Consider the following 20,724-nt stretch of genomic DNA (forward strand, 5'->3'; position numbering starts at 1 on the left):
CTGTGCTTTTTTTATCGTTGTGTTGAATAATAAAACAATCGTTCTGCTCAATCTTGCGGAATATCCCCTGATTTTAGCTATAAACTATAGACTATATCAGAAATGTGGGATTTTTTCGCGCAGGTTATATGACGTATTAGCAATAAACAAATTTGCTAGGCGGTGTCCAAAATTCTGTTATGTGTCACTGGAGTGTGCCATAATAGAATGCGCTGGCTTTTTCATAGACCGCGACATTTAGGTAACCTAATTTTTCGATCAGTTCTCGGTTATACCGACCGTTGTGTTCGCTGCCTTGTCTAAGGAAAAACAAAATCAACTGATTTGCTGTTCCGTTTTCCGTCTCCATAATTCGAAAATCACACAAAATAAAGCAAATCAGTAATAAAAAACAAGACAAGAATAAAAACATATAATTTTTTTAGTGATACTCCTCGAACACCCTACGTGACCTACATATCATTGAACTCGAGAGTTTATTGTGTGACGACAAAATTTGACAGGGTGGGAACGTATAATAGTACTTGACCTTCCAATATCACAATTCAATACTTCACAGACAGAACAAGAAGCCACAACCACTGCACAACTCTCGGACTATCCCCCAATTTTCCAGCGATGCCGTCGTTATCATCTACACTTTTCGGTTTCACTATTGTGGCCTTAGGTGAGTAATCAAAAATAGCCAGAATCTGTAGGGAATGAACGCGAATTTGATGTATGTAACATCATTTTGCTTCATAGCTCAGTTTGAACGTTTAAGGGTGTGTCGTGCCTTCAGTTACCACAGGATTGCGCGCTGATCACGGCGATGCACACAATATCTCTGATTTTCAGACAGAAAATATGCAATGTCTACTATTTTAAATCAATAAATACTTTATAATAACCTAGCCTGTAATTGGATGCAAGCCAGATTAGTATTTCTGTAGCGACTATGGACTTCATCGCTTTATGTTTCATAGGAAGAAGGCGACTACTTTTAGCGATTTCAAGACGCGGAAGTTTAACGGCAGTAAATAATACCACACCTGGAAGGACATTACGTTCGCTACACTCTGCCTACTGTTGTTACAAACGGTTTCCACGCGATTACGGATAAGAGATTACCGCCATAAGGGACCTGAGTAATTGTAAGATAAATTTGGTGCAGGTAGCAATTAGCAGGCATTTTGTAATGTTACATTACTCCACTGGCAAAACACGTAATACAAAATCTAACTTGACTTGCAACAAAAGAGAAATCTCAGTTACACGATACTCTGTAACCTCTGCAATTTACAGTACATAGGCGAAACAAAGAGACGTTTGAAGCACAGATTTAACGAATACCGCAACCGGCAACTACAGGTTCTGAGCACTTCCTCTCCACTCCAAATCGTACTGCCACTCAGACATGCAACTCATTCATATTGAAAAAAAGTAGTCATGTAGAGATTCTATTAGAAAAACAAGAGAAGCAGCTCTGCAGCTCTTATTATACAGTCAAGCAAATACGTTAGAACGGCTAACTGGCCGCTGTTTGACCTTGGTTCGAGTCTCCTCGCTTGTTCATAAACGACTGATCGATAGCTCAAGTTAAACTGTTGTTTCCAGTGAAGTCGCATCATATACTAACTCCGGTTTGCCTTAGTTGTAATGCCACGTCGACAGTCCCTATTTTAATCCAAAGTACAATACCACAACCAAACGTATTTGCGGGACTGTACGGCAAAGGGCAATTTTATTTAGGCAAATATTTCAACTTGTGCAACTAATCTTCTTCAGGGATAGCGACTGAATAAGACTTCTCAGGAGATAAGCCGAGTGCTGCTAAACTCGGGCGTGATCGGAGCTTACTTCAAGGCCAGAGCTACGATGAGGGAAAATACTCGCTGAAAAAATTGAAATTTGAACATTAAAAATAATTAGTTTTTATACTAACTTTAATTTGTTCATTTGTTTCATTCAGTTTGTTGCAGTCTTGGTGAGGCTCTGCCACTTTCAAATGATCAAAAAACTCTGTTTTACGTCTTTGGGTCCGAAGCCATTTACATCATAGACCCAGAAAGCAAAACAGTTTTGTCTACGATCGCTCCTGACGATATTTGTACCAAATCAAGCAACCGATACTCCAGGTAACGTACACCAAGAAAGCAATGGGAACTCCATCTGCCCCCCCCCCCACCCCCACCTCAGCTTCCCCCCAGGGAGTATCCCAGTATTCTATGTGCGTGATATGATTAGTTGAAAACAGAAGGTTGTTTGAGATCTTCATTAATGAAATAGGTACGGCTCGCATGCAAAGCAGCTTCTATCTTTGAACTGAACCTTTGTGGGGCTCCAACTTATCTAGCCAACCATTGGAAGGACATCCTCACTAATCCCTTTCAAGTCCCTCATTATTCAATCTAACGTTTTTTTTGTAATTTTGACAGGGACAAGTGTTCGTTTGGAGGCGAGATATTGGTGAAGGATAAACTCATTTTCTTTAGTGATATGCCTGGGAATCGTGTTCATGTTATTGATGTGGAAAAAGGAGAGGTAAATATGTTTGCTTGTCTTAATTCAATCCGATCATTTGCATCTTCAGTTCAAGCCAAAATCAACATCAAATTTTTTTAGCTCTCTCTTATCCTCAGTAGACCGTAGATTGATAAAAGAGGTTGGAAAAGTTTCAGAAAAGTTAATGTTGTGAGAATGATGTATTTAATCAGTAAATGACACAGGCATACTAAGAAAAAAACAATCCGAGTGCTCCTATCAGGAGTCGAACCCACGACCTTCCGATTGCTAGTTCGGATGCTCTGCTCTAAAGTTAATGTTTTGGTTACTTCTTTTCAAGTTTTAAAGCGTCGCTTAAGGAGAAAACTTTGACCCAATTTTTTTCAACTGCCCTTTGAAGCCGCTTGTTCTCTCTATTTTCTCTATTCTTACTTCTTACACCTGCTACGTAGGCTAGGTGAGATCCATCTCAAGATAAAGATATATTATTAACAGATCATGATATTTTCAGGAGTCCATGAGCTGATATTGCTCATGTTTTTGCCTTTTGCTTCCTTAATCTCTGGAGGTTGTTGAGACAATTCCTACAGAGGGGCACCCTTATGATTTGTACTATATACCCTGGATGGAAGAGGTCTGGGTACACACGTGGATAAACGCTACTTTTGACGTCATCAATGTCGCAGGGAGACTGGAAAAGACTCACAAGGCCATCAAGGCGCATGTGCAACCAGGTTAGTAAATCGGCGACTTCTTTGACCCGGAACACGCGACCCTGTTGAACAGTTGCACACTGCGGAAGCACACATGACACCAAGAAAAAAAGAAAAGCGTTTTTTCGCACTTGGTGCCGTTTGCCCTGCATCTATCGCCGGTTGATTGGTTTATGGTCTTATTTATAATTACTTTTGCTTTAATTTGTCAGGTGTATTTTCTATTTAGTTTTACGACCGTTACTCTAAATTGTACTTCATCTTATCTACTCGCACGCTTCCTTAGGCTGGACCCTCGGCTACATGTACGTTAACCAGCAAGTGAAGAAGGGAAAAGTTGGTTACGTTACTCACTTGTTCAACCCAGGTCTCCATCTACTCGACTTGACATCCAAGTCATATAAAGGCTTCGTCAATGTTTCCAGCTACGGCTGCTCTGGAACTTTCAACCTTGCTTACAGCTCTGTGAACAAACACGCCTTCGTTGATTGCTATAGCCGTTCCCGCTCAAAGCGCACGTTGCTAGAGATGGATGTGGCCACTGATCAGATCGTTCGCAAATGGAATTTCACTGGTGTCCCCCACGCTTCCCCTGACGGCCGCTTTATCGTAGCAACTTACAAATCCGTCAACGAGACCGAAAACGTTCTCCTTGACAGTAAAGTCTACGTCCTGATCATTTCTGACAAGGACAGCGCTCCAACTCTCAAATCCACACTCCAAATTCCTTGGGGCGTGAGTTACTTGGTTTTCGACAAGGCTGGGAAACAATGTGGCTTCCTTGCTTATATCAGCCTACTTTACAGCGACAAGATAGCAGTGTTGGATCTTGATCTCCTGGAGTCTGGTAGCGGCGCCGCCGTCAGCTACATCGAAGGCGTTGGAAGAGTATTTTCCGCGCCGGGCATGCACGCTGTTTCCCGCCCCCTGCTGGTGTCCGGGTCTTGGCTGGTTGCCCCTGCCACCGCTAATAAGTCCGTTGCCATCATCAACACCGCCACCCAACAGCTTTATGGGATGGTGCCGGGTGTCGTTGGAGGCAAGGGGCTGATCGCAGTGCGGAAAACCCAGTCAACTGGGGCCGCAGGAGACACTAGTCGTTCGCAGATGATGATTTTTGTCTTGCTATCAGTTCTTTTCATGGTGGTTTGGTAGAAAAAACAAAACCGATAATACACTGACTAGACTAGACGAAGTAGGGATGATTTGGTAAAAGATTCAGTTTTCAAAAGAACCCTGTGTAAAGCTATTCAATTTCGTTTCTAAGTCGAAGAACGCCATATCTGCGTTCCCAACTCTTTGAAGTGCAAGTCGCTTGCAACAGGGTATAAGTGTAGCGTAGTAGAACGCGTTTTCGTCAAAAAATGTAATAAAAGCTGTCTTATATAGTTAGTGATACCGAACAATTGCCAAAATCGCCAGCTACGTAAGCTAGATTTTTTTGCTCGCAGTTCTTTCTCATGTTCCACGCAGGCTTCAGAATGATAACATCTTTTTTGTTTCTATACTGATAACGCGTTATTACCAATAAACATAATGAAACAATTCGCTTGAAAATTACCAGATGGTGTGCTAAATTTGGTTACGTATCAGTTGGCGAGTGCTCATCCTATTCAAAGTACTGTGCTGTTTCGTGCCACTTGTTCACAGCTGCAAGGGATTTCACCCTTTGCTGTCCCGGTATCAACATACATCTTCTCCTCACTGTTCTCTGAAGTTGTTACTACCAAAATTCTCAGGGCTGCCCCGACTGTAGCCTGCTAGAGCAGACGCTTGTCCGGCCTTCGCGGCGGGTGAAACAAAAGCCAGAAATGCGTCTGCTCTCGCAAGCTACTTTGTCCACGGCTATCTTTACACTTTTCTCTAGACACTACCTGAATATTTCCCTTTCGTTTTCCAACCGATATCTGCCCTGCCTTTGGAGACAACAGCACGGAATACTTTTGAATGTCAATTTTATTGCAATTTATACTCTATCTATTCCATCATTTCTGCTGTATGAGTTTGCTGTTCAGCTTGAGAGTCCTTGGAAAATTAACCTTTTGGAAACTTTAGTTTTGTAGAATGGTCTGGTACATGTCTTGTACCCCCATAACAACATCCATAGCGCGCGTCTTCAAGGACAACTGTAAATACAGGAAAAAATAGAAGACAATTTCAGAGGGAACCTGGCGTGATAATAAACCAGTCACTACCGTTCAGTATTAGCCTATCCTATACAATAACAACTTTATTTAGTGTCTTGCTAAGTTGGGAGACTATAAATCACTGAATGAAATATTCAAACTGAACATGACATCTGCTAAAAATCCCAACTGGTGGGAGGCAGACCAGTTAGCTATTTATATAATATGGTCTTGGATTTGAAAACGAAGCTACCGTGAAACATATCCAAGAGGGCAGAGCGGGACTTGAACCTGGCACCTCCAGATTACAAGTCCGGCGCACTAACCACAACCTCCACCCCTCCCCCTCCCCCCATACTGGAGAACTGTTGGGTCCAGCTGCCAGGGCCTTCACAATATGTCAACTTCGGTTAAATAATTTCTTTCAGTCACTCAATAGGGAAGAAGCCTTGTTTTTCACAGGCCCTTACCTGCACCACAGAGCTACCAGGCTGCACTTTAAGCTCCGCTAGAACCCAGATACCATTGGTGAATTTCAGTGACTGATATAACATATCCTAAGGAAACGAACAAACACATAAATACAAACACGCAGCTAAAGTTTTCAAAAACTCATTAATAATTCATAAGTCCATTGACCTATCAAATGGTTGATAAAACATCACGTGCAGTGGTGTTTAAACCCGATAAAACCTCCTCCTTATTAGCATGCGGTATTTAATGTTTTTCTCGTATGCTTATTTCGAACGTTCACAAAAGCATCATTGTTATGAACTCTCTTGACACACACTTTTCCAGGAATGTTTTTGAAGCCGTTCAAAAAACTCGCAGCTCGTGTCTTATCGGATCTAAAACAACTCGGCTGCGCCTCGTGGTTTTAAATAGCGATAAAACACTGCTGCTCGTGTTTTAAACATACTTAACATTGCGAGTTTAAAGTTGATAGGCTTTTCTTTTTGTAAGTCTGTAAGTTTATTGAATCATTTTCCGATTTACTAAAACATGTGAGAGTTTTTTTTTAAAGTGAAGAATGTGGAGACTGGTCGGCGTTTAGCCTCCCGAGGCTAGTCGGCGGTATGTCTTTGTTTTCCGTTTGAATGTGGGAAATCTGGAAAACCAAAACACCAAATAATGGTTCCTGAAACTTTTTTTACTACATCTTTAAAGGCTGGTTTTCACTAGCGACGGAGTCGGAGTCGGAGTCGTAATCATAAGCGTAGAGCTTATGATCTAGTGAAAACAGCGTTCCGATTCCGAAACGTAAGCGACGGAGTAGTAAGCAGAGTCGGAAGAAAATGGAAACGTTCTGATTCTTCTGACTCCGATTCCGTCGCGCTTATGACTCCGCTTACGACTCCGATTTTTGATTTTCACTAGGTCATAAGCGCTCTTACGACTCTGCTTACGACTCCGACTCCGTCGCTAGCGAAAACCAGTCTTAAATGACTTAGTGTTTCATCCGATTTCAAAACACCGCCGGAGAACTGCACCTCGTTTTTTCAACCAACTTCGAGATATTTGGAAATCGGATGAAACACCCTGTCGAGTGTTTGATATAGCGTCTTAAAATTTTTCATCATTCTTGGAGAAATTCAAAGCAAAGGTTCACAACGAGGTTGCCTTTTCGGAAGTGAATTATTTATGAGTTTAAGGATGTATAAAAAAAAACAGTAGCGAAAACAACGACATCATCAACTTAACAACAACAACAACAACAAAAACAAATGTCACTTACCTGTCCTTCAACAGTCCGTTTAGCGATGGTGAAAATGTTGTTGGAGGAGAGTTTTGACTGAGCGACCTCTGCAAAGAAAGCAGAACGACTCTCCTAACCACGAATGATGAAAGACTTAATTACTTCAATTTCAAAGAAGAAATGCCGTAAATTAAGCAAGTAAACGAGTAACATGAACACATATCCACCATACAGTGGTGTTGACTGCCTGTCAAAAGAAATACCGTGGCTTCGACCTGTTTTCCAGCGCCTTACAATACGGCCTGCATGTTTTATCAATAGCCACTAGTCACACAATCGGCAGCAGTTGCAAATTTTCACGCACCGGGAACAGTTGTGTTTTCCCGCGCTGGGCACCGGTTGGTCGGTTACGTGTTTTCCCGCGCTTGGTTTCATTAGTACGTTCCCCCTCGCTTTGCACCCGATATGTGTTTTCCCGCGCGCTTGGCACCGGTTGCATGTTTTCCCGCGTTTGGCACCTGTTACGTGTTTCCCGCGCAAGGTATCGGTTTCCTGCTTCCCGCGCTTAGCATCCGTTTTATTTAGAACCGGTTGCATGGTTTACTTTCGATGGTTACTTGATTTAAAGAGGTCACCACTTGTCTATTGAATTGTTGGATGTGATTATTTCGGTTTTGGTTCTAAAGGAGGTCGTTATAAAACCACTCTTCGAGGCGAGAATTTGCAAAAGACTCAAAATCCCCCCCTCCCCCTGACCTTACAGTCCTGTAACAGTAGAGAGGTCCTACCTGACGAAAATGAAACGTTGGAGATTTGTTTCTGTACTTCATTCTCGGCAGGAATGTCCTTCCAAGTTGCTAGAAACACTTTGCGGTCTACATGAAGATGCAACAGAAATTAAGAGAAACTAATGTTCATCCAACAGGACTGTCTCGAGACAGAAACGAACGTCTAACGCTGAAACCGAGCGAAGTTTTACCTCACTCGATAGTTACCGAGCAATACAATTCAATGTTGTATACTGGAGAAATTCAAAATGGGTTGCCTTTTGAACATCTTACCGTTTGTCAATAATTTCCGAGTTGCTTTGAACCTCATTATGACAGCGAGGCTAAGTGCAAAGCTTTTCATGTGAAAATTAGTGTTCACAACAAAAACTATGCACATAGCCGCGCTTTCATAATGAGGTTCAAAGCGACGCGGAACTGCTTTTTATTATGCTGTACAAGGTGATTCTAACTTCTTAGTCTGGGAATGAAACCCTGAAGTGTGACCAATCAAATGAAAGCTACTGAGCAACACTTTCCTTTGGTGCTGTTTATTATGCTGTACAAGGTGATTCTAACTTTTGAGTCTGTGGATGAAATCCTAAAGTGTGACCATTCAAATGAAAGCTACTGAGCAGTACTTTCCTGTGGTGCTGTTTATTATGCTGTACAAGGTGATTCTACCTTTTGAGTCTGTGGATGAAATCCTAAAGTGTGACCATTCAAATGAAAGCTACTGAGCAGTACTTTCCTGTGGTGCTGTTTGTTATGCTGTACAAGGTGATTCTAACTTTTGAGTCTGTGGACGAAATCCTAAAGTGTGACCATTTAAATGAAAGCTACTGAGCAGTACTTTCCTGTGGTACTGTTTATTATGCTGTACAAGGTAATTCTAACTTTTGAGTCTGAGGATGAAATCCTAAAGTGTGACCATTCAAACGAAAGCTACTGAGCTGTACTTTCCAGTAATAATGTTCAATTTTACAATTTTGTCAAGCAGAAATTTGTCAAGATTCATCATACCCATCTGTCCGTCTTCAGCAAATAGCACGTTATACGGCACCATGCAACTGAAGTAAAATACGTCGACATTGTTCTTAACCGCCACCTGAAGGTTGGTCAGTGGATCCATCCTCTGGACAGGTCCATCTGAAAAGAAATAAACGCAAACGGATTACCATCTGAATTCTTCTTCTAATATGGAAATCAGTGGGTATTTGTGCCAGCTGTGTTCAGTATTCTTTAAAATTTGAACCAGGAAAACAGATTTGGCATTATCACCAAATGGGCCTTTTGCACTAACTGGTCACATGGTACAAAATCCACCGTACTGGATGGCAAAAGAATGTAGTCGATTCGAGCACAAAGGAATTCCAACTTGTCAAGCTTGACTTTCCTTTGTTCTGGATGTCCCAGTGGAGGGTGCCACGCTTTTTTGCCATCCAGTATGGCGGATTTTTACCATGACCAGTTAGTACAAAAGGCCCATTGGACTGGATCTTATCGGGCAACACAATGAATCATGTCGTCTAGTTTTCGTTTCTAATATAAATTCAGTGCCATTTAGGGTACAGTCGACTTGCATCAGTGTCAATTAATTGCAAAATAGCCCGAACCTCCTGCACAAACTTAATGCCATTTGGCAATTGATTGACTTGAGAAATCGTCCCCTTTTAAAGGTGATGTTACACCGAACAATTTTTAACGCAACATTGATTGTTGCCTTAAAAGTTGTTATCGTGTAACAGCGCGAGGACAATTTTTAACGAAGCAGTTGTGTTGCGGCAACACATTGCAAATTTTTGACCTGTTCAAAACCACGAAACGCATCACCACAACAAAATGTTGCGTTAAATGTTGTTGGCGGGCTACGTTGCGTTAACGATCGTCGTCAAAAGTTGTCTCATGTAACATCACTTTAAAGCAGATAAAAAATGATATTTAATGAGGAAATACTACTACGTACTCAAGTTGACAGGCATCGAGGTTTCTGCTGCAGAATTGGCGAGTAAAGGACTTGGGATATTCAGCGGAGTGGCTGGAGTCAGCCCAAAACTGAAACAAACACAAGCAATTTAGTGTTACACTAGATGGATCACCTATTTTCTTCTACGCATATTATGGACGGTGCCTACTAATACAGAGGTATTTTTGCGCAGTTTATTACTATGCGAGAACAACAGATCTTAGCAAGGGTTATTGGAATTCAGAAAGAAATCTGGGGGTAACCACGCATTCTTTTTTAGAGATAATTAAGGAACAATAATTCTAAGAAGCGTTAAAATTCAAAGCAATGTATGGCTGAAGAATTTGTCCGGAGAGGCAAGATTGCAGATAGTATTCCAGGGTTTTACAGTTCTGTTGAAAAACGAGGCCTGAAAAGTAGTGGTTCTGCAGTGAGTATGCAGTCTTTATACTATACTAAACGTGTAAAACAGTGCAAAGATCAGTGTTTTACCTGTTCTTATTAAACTGAATTGCAAACGATCCCATGGCTTGCATGGCTCTGTTGTTGAATGTCATGTCCATGTAAATTTGTCCTTGACGGCGAGAAAATGTTCCTAACAAAATCAACAATGAACGTATTGTTAATATACAAATTGTGATAACAACATCACATACCATAACGTAACGTAACGAAACATAATATCACACATCATTCCATACCATAACGTAAAGTAACTTAGTAACGTAACATAACAACATCACATCACATATGGTAATGTTATAATGTATAACAACGTAACGTCGTGTAGCGTAACATAATGCCACACACCATACCACAACAATGTAAAGTAACAACACAACACAACGTAATATAAAATCACACCACATCACAGAACACAACAGACTTTATTAGACGTTTTCGTTTACGTTCTGCTTGACATTGCCAAATCCCGCCCCCCCCCCCCCCCCCCAAACAATACCTACTATTTTCACAATCTGTTAGGGCAGCACCAGTAATTGAAAGATGCATAGTGATGTATCATTACCTTGTACTTCCATTCCTTTTCCTTTGGCAGCCGTCAGCCAGATCTAAGTAACACATATCACACACACAAACTATCACTTTGCAGTTTTTAACTATTTTAATAGAGAGCTATAAATCAGAGACTAAGTTGAAAAAAGCAAATTGTACAAAATGCAAAATTTGAACTGAAATGGGTAATTAAGGATACAGACACGACAATGGCTGATTTCTATTATACCTAAAATTGCTCTTCAGTCTTTTGGTTTCACAAATTTCCAGTTATTTTTCAAATATTATATAACGGGAAACAATCATCTGAAGGCAGCAAGATTAATAGGTGCTGGCACATTGAGAGGGCTACACAGCACTGGGTTATATTAGGGCTAAGGTCATTTAAGAAGGGATGTTGGCTTTGAGAGGTTTGACTGTCTTCAAACTTGACTTTCAACAGCTACTTTTCAGTGAAGTTAGCAAGGACTCGAAGCAAGAGGAAGAATGCTTCCTGTTGCTACTGCGCATATGTTCTGCGCATCTCGGGACGGTCTGAGAAACTTGGGTTTCCTAAGGACGCCTCGTACTGAAACAAAGATATTTTGGCACGGTTTATAACTATGCAGGAAAATCAGATCTAAGCAATGGTTGTTAGAATCCAAAACAGAGGTAACCATACATTTTTCAGAGATAATTAAGCTTCCATTTGGAGAAAAATACCACACATTGTTATGCATTTTTCCGCTTGTTTGAAGTATTGTTGCTTCATTATCTCTGCAAAGTTCAATTCTCTATTTGGATTTCAATAGCCCTTAGCAAGATCTTCTTTCCCCAAATAGTCATAAGCCGTACAAAAATACCTCAGTATTATGGTCACACCATAACTAACCTGTTTAGGTGCTGAATACATTCCGCCTGGCATACCAACTCCCCCAGATAAACTGAAAAGGTCTCCCAGGCCTCCTGCTGCCACAGCAGGCTGACCGGGGCTTGGGCCTCCACCAAGCTGAAAAAAAATAAAACGGTTAGATCCAGCTATTTGAATGAAGCTGTCGACACATGCTTTAACAAAACCAAGGTCTAAACTGAATTCTATCTGACCAACCCCAATTATTAAATGCCGATATTACTCCAACTTATATGTTTTTCTGCTGTTAGTATGGCTGTATGAGGAAGTGTCATTATCATATTGACTCTTTGCAATAACACGGCTACAAGTACTCAAAATACAGCATTCACATCACATGTGAAATCCTATCACAGCTCAAGAAAGTAAGTGTAAGTGACCTGTCTCTTTAAGACTGTGTTCCAGCATTATGCCCTTTTGTACATGTACTGTATCTAGGGGCTGGGTTAATTCAATTTCAAGGATAAATACTAAGTAATGTTTCTAAACAACAGGATTTTGTAGTCGAGCAAAACTTGTCCGACATCATATCATAGGTTGGTTTAACGAATCCAGCCACATGCGGCTATTCTTTTGTAATGTTTATAAGAATAATAAAGAGCAGTTTTAAATTGAGTGTCGGGAAACTGGAACCAAACCAACCTACTCTGGCCAAACACAACAGCTGTTAACAGTGCAACAAAACCAATCAGAACTTAAAGCAAATACATGTAACTGGCGCCAAGCGAGGGAGAACGTGTGTGAATGAAACACGGCTGGTTTAGGTTTGGCTTCTCATTAGTTGAAAAAGTGGCGCGAGTTTTTCTAGCCAATCACAAAGCGTAGTGAAGCAAAACCAAAGCAAACAGGAATTACTTTTGACACTCAACTGAAAACTGCTCTAATCACATCCGTGTGGGATTTACCTGTAAGCCACTGAAGTCTTCTCCCAACAGATCCATAACACCGCCTCCTGGTGCTTAATCAAACAACAAAAGCTTCATCAGAACCACACAAACATAACCTACTTTATGTACGTAACATTAAACGCCAGCCTTTTGCTTAAATCTGCCAACTAAGTGATCAAGCAACGAAGTTAAAAAATCCTGAAGTATTTAGAGAGAATAATTATATTACCTGCTGGCTGAGCAGGAGCCATGCTTGGAGCAGACACAGGCTGAGTAGGACCAATGTCCATCAGAAGATCACCAAGGAGAGAGTCGGCAGCTGGTGGGGCAGCCGCAGGGACAGGAGCAGGAGCAGGGGCTGCAGCAGTGGCAGCGGCAGCTGGAGCTGCCACTGGTTGGGCAGCAGCTGGCGGTGCTTCTTCAGTCTCAGCTCCTGGATGGAATTGAAAAGATATCGGCATAATGCTGATCAAATGGTTTCACTCAGTAGCTACTTAAAAAGGATAGGCAATGCTTAAGATTCTTCAGATATCACTGACTGAACAGAGCTTTTATGCATGAGTGTAGCTCATGATTTCGGCCCACAAAAAGCAAAAAACGGTTCCACATTGCTCTGATTTTCAGCACCAACTTATTGCTGTTGACCTGTATTTTAATCCACATTTTGATCAGAGACTAAATTTTGAACAATTTTGCTGCATTAGTTGGAGTCATTACTTACAGTGTTGCAAAAGCTTGGGGACAACTGAAAAGCACATTTTCTCAAAGTAAAGCCTAATTTACTAAAGAAACAAACATGTTTGCAGTCATTTATATTGTATGCCTCTTCTACAATAAGGCTTTTGGAAATTTAATTTTTTTTCTTCATACTACTCTACAAATGTGAGGAATGTATCACCATACCTGGTGATGGCTCAGCTCTTGGAGGCAGTGTGAATCTCCTTGCAGCTGTACGGCCCTCCACAAATGAGCTTGGTGGCTTGTGATAGACGGATGCCAGTGTGGAGATGTTGCAAATAAGTTCATCCAGCAGGGTTGGTTCCAAAAGATCTGTCTCCTCTGATATCAGCGGCTTCTCCGCCAGCACAACTTCCTAATAAAACAACAAACAAACCAGATTTGCTAGCTTTGGTCAGGGTTGACAAGAAGTCCTACTTGGTCATCTGACACAAGTACAGTTACCCTTGTTGACAAGCTTTCATGGTCACTTGATTGCGGGAATTTATGAAACTGAGTGTCTGGGAATATTACCAAGAGAAGCTTGCCAGTTGTTCAAAGCCCGATTACGTTAATCCTGGGCAAATGTGAACTTTGATTCAAGTTTATTTTCTAATCTGCAAAGATTCTTCCAAAAGATTTTTGCCTCTCAGTTTTACCTTTGACTTTTCTTTGCCTGTACTGCTTTATAGCCCAGGGAATCCAGTCCCAACACTAAAGAGAATCATTTCAGTAATGCCAAACTATACATGAACCCGCACAAAGCCTTGGGATAAGATGCAACAGAATAAGCTCTGAACAAAAGCATGCACTGTAGGCAAACTTCTCTGAACTACTGCCATTGGCTTCTTTAAACTTGCACGCTTTACACAAATTAGGGACATGAAATTATCCATTAGTGCCAATTTTGATAAGTACAGTGGAACCTCTCCTTACGGACACCTCTCTATTACGGACAGTTCACTTGGTCCCTGAGAGACTGAAATCCATATAAAGCCTACTTCTTTAAAACAGAAACCTCTATAATGTGGACACTTATTCCTGTCCCCTTGGTGTCCATAGTAAAGAGGTTCGACTGTACAACAATTTGCAATCTTTTGATTGATCAAAGTCACGAGTCCTTAAATGAAGTGAATAAAATGTGCTCCAGTTGGCAGCTACACTGTAGATCATACCTTTGCAGCCACAGGGTCAGTGGAGAGCAGCCTCCAGTAGATGTAACCTCTGTCTCTCAGATCAGGATTATCACTATCCTGTGTTGCCAAACTTAAAACCTGCTGAACCAGCTCTTGTGTGTCAGTTGGACGCTTCAAGAAAAGCTTCACAATGGACGTCAGAAGCTGCAGTTGCACCTAGAAACCAAGCAATATAAGTTGTGTTACAGCAAACACTTAAAAGACTTCTTGTAATAACTTTGTTTGTTCATACAGTAAGTTTGTTTGGGGAGCAGGGATGGGGTAGTGGTGAGAGAACTTGCCTCTCACCAATGTGGCCCCGGTTCAATTCCCAGACTCGGTGTCGTATGTGGGTTGTGTTTGTTGTTGGTTCTCGTCCTTGCTCTGAGAGGTTTTTCTCCAGGTACTCCAGTTTTCCCCTCTCCTCAAAAACTTACATTTCCAAATTCCAATTCAATCTGGAAAATGTCCCTAAGCAGTGCTCTGTGCTAAATACATTGACACTTAAATAAAGCGATTTATTTATTTGTTTGTTTGCTTGTTCTTTCATTTCTGTTTGTGTGCTTATTACTCCACATGCCGACCTTTTGTTCATTTTTTATTGTTTATTTGTTCGTCTGTCAACCTGCTTGCTTATTTCATTGTTTGTTCCTATATGCCCCCTCATGAAAAGAGACTAATTGAAAATTTTTTGATCATTTTTATGACACAGAATGAACAAATCTAACATTGACACACAGACATCTTCTAAAATACACACCTCCAAGAAACATCATTGCTCAATATAATATTATTTCCAAGAATTGTTTACATCAAGCAAGTACCTGAGAATTTTCATCTTGGAATCCCTCCAGGAAAGACTCTAACAATTCTGCAGCATTGTCAATTCGCTCGGCATATTCACCAATGATCCAAATCATTGATGCTCTGAAAAAGGAACCAGAACTAATGGTTATAAAAAGCAAAATTTATTTTCACTTTTTTCACGGGCAATCTAATTCTCATCTCACAAACAATAGTTTAAAACATTTGCTTAGATCTATGTTATTGTTTGACTCGATCTTCTTTCATGTACTTACCTGGCTTCGGGCTCATCAAGAGAATCCAGATTTTCACACAAGGTGGAGATGATGCTCTCATACTTGTTTGGGTATTTCCTAAAGATATCCTGTTAATTAAACAAACAGAATTTGTAAGAGATATGTTGTTGATGAGAATCCTATAAACATCCCCAACATATAATTAAAGTAAATGAAAAACAAAGTAGAAAGTTATCATTAGAAATGAATTATTATTTACGCTTTTTACCTTGATAACAACAATGGCCTCTTGCACCACATAGTTGACCTTGGTTTGGATCAAATCTAACAATGTGCTCACACAGCGTTCAGCAGATTGCTGAGGAAGAAGAAAAGCAAAACATACATTGAAGAAAGTAAAGAAGTGGAATCAAACAAAGAATCAAAGTAACAAACAGAAGGAAACAGAAAGATGTACCACTAAAACATGCCTTACTTGGGATAAAAATTTGGAGTCTACATGAATCAGTTAAAAAGCTGAACTGACCTCAACTTTGATGGCACAACGACCAATGGCACGCACTGACTTTCTGACAAAATCAACATCAACTTCAGTGGCATACCTGCAATCAAAAAGAGAATAAAAAGATAAATGGATCTCCTGAATACATTGCTACACTGTTGGTTTGTTTTGAAGTGATTTAATGCAGTGAAACAGCTTAAATTAGATAGAAATTTTCAACTTACAACCAGTGTGCATAAACTTGTAACCAAACCTTTTACGTAAAATATCAAACATGAGACACAGTGTTTCATCACATATCAAACACCGAGAAAATACGATGTGTAGCGGAGTATTTTTGACGAACTTTGAGGTTTTTGATATTGTGATGGTCAAAACACTTTGACAAGTGTTTGATATAACTTCTCAAACAACCTGATTTTGAAGGGGAAATTAAAGATGCAAAAACGAGGAGTTTTTTCATCAGATATCCAAACACATCACAATGCATGATTTCCTTTGTCTTTGGCTTTTGAATTATCAATGCGTTTGAGAAATGTAGATCCTTAACCCTTAACACCAAAACAGTTACCAGCTTCTAACCCTTTCTTTTGTTCAAACATACTGACCTGGAAAATGAAGGAAGTGATAGGCAAAGATAAAATCTTTCAAGTGGCATGTAAACAAATTCTTCCAACAAGTCCCATAAGAAATGGATGGAGGACAGCGAGGGAAATGTACATGTTCATACTGGGTGTTGAGGGTTAAACTTTGTTATTGCGACTTTCAACTTATAGCTAAATAGTAACTTCTAACACTGTGTTGTCAAGCATTTTCTGAAATTGCATCATTCTTTCATTACTGTGCATTGTTAATGTACAGTTGACTCCCGATAACTCAAACCTTCAAGGGAAATTGAAAACGGTTCAAGTTATCGGGAGTTCGAGATTTCAAGGGTAAAATTATATAGAAAATGACCTGAAGGGAAAGGAAAATTGGGTCGAGTTAGCGAGAGGTTCGAGTTAGCAAGGGTTCGAGTTATCGGGAGTCAACTGTAATTTGCATTGTTGCATTGCGCAGTATAGTTGAATTGTTACTAAGGAGTTTAATAAGTCTTACTCTTTTAGCTCTGCCAAGACTTGAGCAATGTTTTGCTGGTTTGCCAGTCTGATCATGATGTCAAGTTTCTCCAGTTTGACGTAAATTGGATCATTATACTTCACAAAGAACACTTTCATCTCATTTTTGAGGATATCCGCCCTAGAGGGATCAAAAACAACCCAAGATGAGATTCCAAGAGAACTTAGATTTCAACTCAGAGGGAAAGAATGAAAGAAAGAGCTGAAAAGTAACAATACAATACCGCTTTTGCACAATTAAGTTGATGTTCCTCAGAGCAACATACTGGACTTCAGGTTCACTTGACAACAAGGTTACTACAGATAAATAAAAATATTATTATCCCTTTATTCAAGTATCACTGTATTTTAGTGTAGAGCACTAATTGGGGACACTCTCCAGATTGAATTTAGAAAACTTGGTTTTTGAGTAGAAGGGAAAACTAGAGTACCCGGAGAAAAACCTCTCAAAGCAAGGACCAGAGCCAACAACTAACTTAACCCACATGATGCCAAGTCCGGGAATCAAACCCAAGCCACATTGGTGGGGAAACTTTAGTGCTATATCGCTGTAACTAAACGAAACATTTTATTACAGATAAAGAACAAAGAAATGTGAGAAATACTTGCTAGTACACATGCAAAATGTGAATATACTTTGGTTGGTAAGATGAAAGGAAACTACTTTAATTTATGTTTTAAACTAAAAGCCAAAAAAGCAAGCAAACAAACAAATAAAACAACAACAAGAACAATAACCAACACCAAAAAAGTGCTCCAAGCTTTGATTATATTTTCAGTGAATTGTTTCATAGTAAGGTGAACTTACCAAGAGGAGGAGAGAGCTTCTTGATGAGATTCTGAACATACGTTGAAGATGGTGTCATAATCTCTATGTACTTCATGAGAACCTGCCATTGTAAGGGATGATTAGTTAATAATGGGTACATGTATGTACTTGCAGAGTTCCAAAACTACTACTGTGAACAAATCTTTCTCATTTATTCAATACTTATGACAAAATTATCAAAAACAGAGATAGATAATCTTACCTTTACAGCTGACAAAACAACAGCAGCATTGGCATGAGAGAGCCTGGGGGTGACACGCTCGCAGATACTTGATAAGAGAGAGACAAAAAGCAATTAGCCACGAGAAACACCAATTAACAGAAATGTCTCGATGATGCATCGCTGGTGTTATGAACAGATATATAAAATATAATGATCTATACTAAGCCAAATAATATTTAAGCACAATCTCATCTTTAAATAATTTTCATTGGACACTTTGCAGAGTGGATGGAAGTAGATTCTTCTCGAGCATGCCAAAATGAGGACTATCGGGGGGCCCAGAAATGGTGGAAGATGGAGAGTGGAGGTCCAGTACAAACTGAGTGGGCCAGATTCTTTAGCACTTATCCAGGGTTCTACTCAGACATGCAGCTTCTTATGAACAACAGAAATTCTCAATGCTGCTAATTGCAAGGATTCTTAACTAAACCTTAAATAAATTATCAGAAAAAACGTTGTATAACACCGTATACCTCTGAGCCTCACGGTCATCTTTTGGGGTGTACTGTGCCAAGGAATCAAGGATAAAGATCTGACCCCACCTAACAATGGAAGGCAAAAACTAACATAAGCTTTATTCCTTTGTAAACACATAAATTATTTATACTGGCTAGAACAAAGACTGTTTTAAATATTACTTCCCTGTGCTCAAAAGTTGCTGGTGCCTAAATCAACTATACTAATTTATTATTATAGTGTTGGGAGAAAATAATTCATTATACTCATGAAGTAGCTCCAACAATACTGAGTATATCTATAAAATATAATTCCAACCACAAGGTGACATCATTAAAACATTAATGCCATCTTAAACTGAATTGAGTTAAATTGAAATTTATCTCATGAAGGACAATAACAAAAAGAATTCACATCAATAATGAACATTTATCAGTGGCTCAACTTCATGTATATAACCAAATAATAGAGATAACAGAATAATGTTTACAGAAAACGGCAGAAATGACCATTTGACCATGTTTATCCTATCTTTTCCACATGCTGTTTTCAGTTTCTATGTAAAGTTGAGTAGTTTTGCATTAGCATCAAAGGCCAGAATTACTTTGCATTATTCTCATCTGTGTACTAACTTTTTCAAGAAAACATACACATGAATCTCACATTCACTGTTTGCCTTAACCGCGATTCTAAATCTCTGCCAATGTTGCAAATAAAGTGCTACACACTGTTAGTATTCAACAAATTCAACTTCAAATAGGTTCAAAGATAGCTGTGAGCCGAGCGCTACTCACTCAGTGCATTCATTGAGTGCTGTAAGCAGTTTGTTAATAGTCTGCGAGTTAATTTCCATCATGGCAGCAGCAGTAGGCGAGGCATCACTAATCTCAGACAATGCAGCTACTGCATTTGCTACAACCTGAAAACAAACAAAGAAAAAACTCCTTACAATGACCTACTGAACCCAGCTTGACCAAAAAGGCAGAAAGAAGGCACTACAAAACTCTTTGCATAGATATGTATACAGTTTTATAATATAGACATAAGTGTTTTACTGAAAAATCCACCACTTGTAAAATTCACATGAAACTACAACCGGGATCTGAGTGGTATATTTTCCATATCCTCACTAGCGAGAATAAAAACGTTATTTCCTGCTTTTTCACGGTTGTTTATGCAAATAGATTTGTCTATATAATAAAAGAAAATTACACGGTGGCCTTAAGATATGAATTTTATTTTCTTGTGTTAAAAACAATATTTTAAACACTCAATGCGCTAGTTAGTAAAATATTGTTTTACTGCTCACAAATAAAATTCATATCTTTGCGCTGCCATGTAATATCCCCTCTATATATTACTGTGTGTTGATGAAAACTTACCATTGGATTAGAATCAGACAAAAGATCCCTCAAGGAGTCAAGGAATCCTTGATCCTCAACCAGCTGGGAATTAATGTCATGAAGCTTTGCTACACAGACAGCAGCTGTCTTGCGCACATAAGGATCCTCATCCTTTAGACACTTGCGGAGGGGTTCACACAAGTACTCTGTGATCTTGTCAACACGAATGCAGCCCATGGTACGGACGGCAAGTGCACGGATCAGAGGGTTTGGGTCTTCACAATCCTAACAAGTGATAAAAAGCTGCTGATCAAAACATGTTTTTTATGAAAGCCTTTTGATAAGAACATTTACCTGCAGTCTGGGAATTTTATCCAATATTTTAAGAACATAGAAAGGACAAAACAAAAGCTTTGATCTAGTTAAGGACATTTCCATACATTACACACATTGTCAAAAAAGACTTAAGATTTCGACATGTCAGTCAGCTACATTCTAACATTTTGAGGTTTACTGACCAACATTTTTTAAAATAGAGTTCAAGTTAGTAAAATTACTGTAGTTCGAGTTGGTGGGGTGTTTGGATTAACCAAGTTCGGGTTAGCTGACAGTACAGTAAGATGACTGAAAAATGGGGTTAAATCCAGGGGAAATGGATTTTGTTTGCGATAACAGGGGACTTTGACTTAAGTTAGTTTGAGATAGCGGGGTTCTACTGTATTTTGACTTTAAAGCACCTTACCTTGACAAAGGTGTTGACTGCCATGATAGCCATGTCA

At 39.7% G+C, this 20,724-nt stretch overlaps 2 protein-coding genes across 2 annotated transcripts in view; one reads left to right on the forward strand and one right to left on the reverse strand.

The window, feature by feature from the left end:
* Positions 1-515: 515 nt before the first annotated feature.
* LOC146485986 (follistatin-related protein 5-like) lies at positions 516-4,757 on the forward strand. Its single transcript, XM_085102725.1, has 5 exons — positions 516-667; positions 1,952-2,117; positions 2,418-2,523; positions 3,053-3,218; positions 3,484-4,757. The coding sequence occupies exons 1-5, from the start codon at positions 619-621 to the stop codon at positions 4,350-4,352; spliced, it is 1,356 nt and encodes a 451-aa protein (XP_084958851.1). The 5' UTR covers positions 516-618; the 3' UTR covers positions 4,353-4,757.
* Positions 4,758-5,135: 378 nt separating this feature from the next.
* Positions 5,136-20,724, reverse strand: part of LOC146485987 (AP-1 complex subunit beta-1-like) — an 18,112-nt gene continuing 2,523 nt past the window's right edge. Inside the window, exons 4-28 of the mRNA XM_085102724.1 lie at positions 20,688-20,724; positions 19,985-20,230; positions 19,397-19,521; positions 18,620-18,688; positions 18,126-18,192; positions 17,903-17,984; positions 17,319-17,391; positions 17,075-17,215; positions 16,001-16,076; positions 15,743-15,832; positions 15,514-15,602; positions 15,259-15,361; positions 14,435-14,611; positions 13,446-13,635; positions 12,772-12,975; positions 12,561-12,613; positions 11,638-11,754; positions 10,780-10,822; positions 10,245-10,347; positions 9,753-9,841; positions 8,810-8,935; positions 7,808-7,894; positions 7,059-7,126; positions 5,794-5,880; positions 5,136-5,323 (exon numbers count right to left, since the gene is read on the reverse strand). The exon at positions 20,688-20,724 is cut by the window's right edge and continues 99 nt beyond it. Coding sequence (XP_084958850.1) covers positions 5,249-5,323; positions 5,794-5,880; positions 7,059-7,126; positions 7,808-7,894; positions 8,810-8,935; positions 9,753-9,841; positions 10,245-10,347; positions 10,780-10,822; positions 11,638-11,754; positions 12,561-12,613; positions 12,772-12,975; positions 13,446-13,635; positions 14,435-14,611; positions 15,259-15,361; positions 15,514-15,602; positions 15,743-15,832; positions 16,001-16,076; positions 17,075-17,215; positions 17,319-17,391; positions 17,903-17,984; positions 18,126-18,192; positions 18,620-18,688; positions 19,397-19,521; positions 19,985-20,230; positions 20,688-20,724 — 2,617 coding nt within the window. The 3' untranslated portion in view covers positions 5,136-5,248. The remainder of the gene's footprint in view (positions 5,324-5,793; positions 5,881-7,058; positions 7,127-7,807; positions 7,895-8,809; positions 8,936-9,752; positions 9,842-10,244; positions 10,348-10,779; positions 10,823-11,637; positions 11,755-12,560; positions 12,614-12,771; positions 12,976-13,445; positions 13,636-14,434; positions 14,612-15,258; positions 15,362-15,513; positions 15,603-15,742; positions 15,833-16,000; positions 16,077-17,074; positions 17,216-17,318; positions 17,392-17,902; positions 17,985-18,125; positions 18,193-18,619; positions 18,689-19,396; positions 19,522-19,984; positions 20,231-20,687) is intronic.

Source organism: Pavona decussata, unplaced genomic scaffold (genome assembly GCF_977016875.1).
Source record: "Pavona decussata unplaced genomic scaffold, jaPavDecu1.1 SCAFFOLD_23, whole genome shotgun sequence".
Classification (NCBI taxonomy): domain Eukaryota; kingdom Metazoa; phylum Cnidaria; class Anthozoa; order Scleractinia; family Agariciidae; genus Pavona; species Pavona decussata.